Source organism: Atta colombica, unplaced genomic scaffold (assembly GCF_001594045.1).
Source record: "Atta colombica isolate Treedump-2 unplaced genomic scaffold, Acol1.0 scaffold35, whole genome shotgun sequence".
Classification (NCBI taxonomy): Eukaryota; Metazoa; Arthropoda; class Insecta; order Hymenoptera; family Formicidae; genus Atta; species Atta colombica.
Window position 1 is genome coordinate 926,348 of NW_017259459.1, and position 4,275 is coordinate 930,622.

At 29.9% G+C, this 4,275-nt stretch overlaps 1 protein-coding gene across 1 annotated transcript; it reads left to right on the forward strand.

Annotated features, from left to right (window-relative positions):
* The first annotated feature begins 2,092 nt into the window (after positions 1 to 2,092).
* On the forward strand, positions 2,093 to 4,236 carry LOC108690692 (pyrimidodiazepine synthase-like). The gene is made up of 5 exons (XM_018198106.1): positions 2,093 to 2,432; positions 2,518 to 2,623; positions 2,986 to 3,229; positions 3,328 to 3,549; positions 4,020 to 4,236. The coding sequence occupies exons 1-5, from the start codon at positions 2,408 to 2,410 to the stop codon at positions 4,149 to 4,151; spliced, it is 729 nt and encodes a 242-aa protein (XP_018053595.1). The 5' UTR covers positions 2,093 to 2,407; the 3' UTR covers positions 4,152 to 4,236.
* The last annotated feature ends 39 nt before the right edge of the window (positions 4,237 to 4,275 follow it).

Below are 4,275 nucleotides of genomic sequence, written 5' to 3' on the forward strand. Positions count from 1 at the left end.
CTAAATTATTAAACGATTGCAAGTAAAGAAGTTTTCAAAAACGAAATTTCAGCTCTTACAAATATTTAATACTGGAAGATACTGATTAAATTTTACAATTAAAATCATTATCAATATTAAATTCGATTTCTCTGTAAAGGAAAATCGCAAACGGATAATAGAATAAACAAATTCACTTAATTTCGCAAATCAATTTCATTTTGGGGAGTTTATTTTGAGGTTTATAATAGTTGTGATGATATCTAAAGTTAATGCGATTATCTTCAATCTTTGCTCGATATTTTCGCCATAAGAACAAATTTTATGTACTCGAGTCATCTTAAACTTAATTTTGTACATCTTACTTTTGCCTAATTTCTAATTGTTCTTTCGTCATTTATTTCTTTATCTTCTTCGTAACCAAAAAAAAATATATTCAGATAATACATTTCGATAAAACAATACATTTCAAATAACATACTCCATATACATAGATTATAAGGAGTCTTAAAGATGTCCAGAGAACATCTAAGAATGTACCCAGGATGTTTCTCGATAATTTGCTGTGCAAGACATGTCCAAAGAAAAAAAAAACGAGAGAACATACGATTTTTGAGATAAATTTTGAAATAAGATGAAAATTGCAAAGTGAGCAAATTATTAAATGTTGACCAATGAGATTATAAATATATATATAATAAATTAACTCATTTTTGTAATTTTCATCTCGTTTTCAGGAATTATAATAAAGGCCCGAGACGAGACATCCGAATGGCATCTAAAAGATGTCTTTTAAAGACATTTTTGTAAAATAAGGTGTCTTAAAGAGAGTTTTAGCTTTCAAAACATCTCAAAAAAACTGTTTAAAAGATCTTATGCATTTAAAACGTTCCGATTTTTTTTATTTTGTGTTATTGGAATGTTAGATTACACATCAATGCGAATTATATAGTTTAGATTAATGTTCTTACTTGAGATTATCCGAAGTATTTGATTCGTTGCATTGAAAATATGAAGTCGAATAGCGTGTCTTGACGTGTCCGAATCTTCAAATCAAGTTTCAATCTGGAAACAGAGATCGGATTTGTTCTCGCGAATACTACACGAAATTTTCAAAATTTCGAATCGTCGATTCTTTCTTCGCACTTGTTTCGTAAGCCAACTCTACTGATTATTACTTTGAAAAAATACTTGAACTGCCATCTGGTAGTTCAATTCGTACTATTTGCTATTTTTATCAGCGAACTCGATCGATATCAAAGAGGAAACTGTTATTTATCATCAGTTGCGATTCTCGTTAAAATTTCATGATTACCATCAGAATAAATTCGATTTTCTAGCCAGCGATGTTCATGATAAATATTCTTTCTTTTAAATCTTATTTTGTTATGATAACTGTATAATGAGATCAAGATAAGTTTTTTGCTTTATTCTTATTATAAAATAATTATATAAACCTTGTCTTTTTTTCTTTTTTTAAATACCCAATTTTATAAGTATTTTCTATTATTAACGTATACTAAGAATCATTTAATTAATAACTTTTGTATACTTGTAAATTGTGTATAATAAGAAATGAAAATAATTAACTCGAACTACGTGTGTTGATGATAAAACTGAAAAAAGTATTGAAACTATTAATTATTGTATATTTATTTCTATTAAATAATATAATCATATATGAATGATAGCCTTCTTCGTCACGATAAAATTCAAAATTAATCTTAAAAAGTACACGAATATATCAAAGAATTAATGTGAATAAATTACTTACCAAGTACTAATTTCATGTCTATGCAATTATAAATATAACTGGGACTGTATTTGATTTTGTGCATGCATGATTTATCATTTATCCTTCTTTAATATTCGATGAATATAAAGATAAAAATAAATGATATTTCATACATATAAACAAAACGCATTCCGAATTATCTTAAGCCTAATTTTTCCTACTTTTGCCGAGTTCCATATTTGTTACAACTTCTTTTGCGGATGTAGTTATTCGTTTATTCGTAAACAGGTTGTAATGACTGCCGTGTTTAATGTATACGTTTTGTGTAGAGGCGCCAGTGAGCAAGTTTCAAATTCTAACTATTCTCAAGTGCACTCGCAAGGTTTCTTTCCACTTCTCTCCAACGTGATGTAACTGATGTAAATATGAATAGCGATGTCATCGTCAGAAAATTATTTGAGAAAAAGGAGAAGAAATGAACGATAATGAATGTAGAAGATGCGGATATGCACAATCATTATAATTCTCTTTCTCTCTCATATGTACGCGCGTACAGAAGACTTCGCACTGTGCACTGTCATCGATATTTATTCCTCCCTCTGGTCAGCTAACAGATTGTCAACTATGTTAAGCGTTATTTAAGACGGGTCGAAATCTTTCTGACGTGTTCGACGGCTAGATACGAGTATCAGGATGAATGCGAAGCATTTGAGTACTGGTACTAGAGAAGTATTTTTTATGTTGCGTAAATCGAGAGATTGACAAATTTGCAAGGAACGTCTAAAAATGTGCGTTCTTTTCAGGATCGGTACCACCGCCCGTCGTGCCCGGAAAAATACGCCTGTACAGCATGCGTTTTTGTCCGTACGCGCAAAGGATTCACCTTGTGCTGGATGCTAAGCAAATTCCGTAAGTTGTGATTATGCAGCAAAACAATCGTTACTTTTAATTGTTACCTTTTTTGGTTTGAAATGTTAAACTTTTTGATATTTCAAAACTTTTTATTGATACATCATTTTAATATTATATATAATTTCTAAGTAATTTAGCAAATTTCTTTTTTATATGTTCTACTCCCAAGTGATATATATTAATTTAACGAAATATTCATCAATTAACAAGTAAGTGAAAGAAGCGCGAATTGCAAAGTATTTATTTTATAAAAAGAAAAAGATTGTTCTGAAAAAAATTTATAATTTAATAAATTATTTATACTTATATGTGATGGAAACGTATAAAAGTAATGTTTTTTTTGCATTGTTTGTTTTTAGATATGATGTAGTTTATGTGAATTTAACACACAAACCTGACTGGTTGATGGAAAAGAGCCCTCTTAATAAAGTTCCTTGTATTGAACTGGAAGAAGGAGAAACATTATATGAAAGTCTAATTATCGCTGAATACCTGGATGATACATATCCTCAAAATAAACTATATCCAAATAGTTCTTTAGCAAAGGCTAAAGATAAGTTATTGATCGATAGATTTAATGCAGTGATAGCAACTATGTATAAGGTATTTGTTTTATATTGGTTCCAGAAATATTTACATATATTCTCGTCTATAACTTTTAAGTATATTCCCATAATGATCTTATTGTATTTGATTTTTAGGGATATTCGGAAACAGCACTGGTGCAAGACGTATTCAACGAGGTGTTAACTGGCTTAGAACTCTTTGATCGGGAATTGGCGAAGAGAGGGACTCCCTTTTTCGGAGGCAGCAAACCTGGTATGTTGGACTTAATGATATGGCCGTGGTGCGAAAGGGCAGATGTAATAAGAATTATAAAGGGAGAGCAATATGTCTTACCTCGAGATCGTTTCTTACGACTGGTAATTATCATTATTAGAAGTTGACATATACAGGAATGTTTCAGGACTCCTGAGATAAAATGGGATGATGGATTTTAACAAAAAAACTAACTTTTATTATAGAACATGTAGCTTCTCTGATACATTTTTTGCTGCTTGTCTAATTTGCATGTATAACATCTGAAAATAATATTAGTTCATATTCTGTGATTTTGTTTTGAAAGATAAAAAAGCATATTAAAATGATAAAAAAAGAAAAAAATGTAGACTAGTATTTATCTATCAGACATTACGTGCAATATTACTATAATTGCAAACTTCACAACCGATCTGAATGAGGACATAACTTTTTAAAAATTGAAGAAGGCAGATGTTTTTGAAAAACAAAAGTGTCTTTTTTTGTTGATATTTATTGTCCCTTAAAGAGTTTATCTCAGAGATTTTAAAACATCCCATATATCGATTGTAATACAAATTTTTATGTAATATAGCTTGAATGGAGAATTGCTATGAAAGAAGATCCTGCAGTGAGTGGCAGCTTCCTGGATGCTGAAATGCATGCTCAGTTCATGCGTAGTCGTCTAGTTGGGACACCTCAGTACGATTTAATAGCTAACAGCTAAAGAGATAATTCAGTCTATAGTCCATTTTATTTGCAATGTCTTAAAATCAAGCGATATTTCACTATTGTCGTTTCTTTCAGCGTAATAAATTACATTTTATATTAAATTTTATACACATATATAT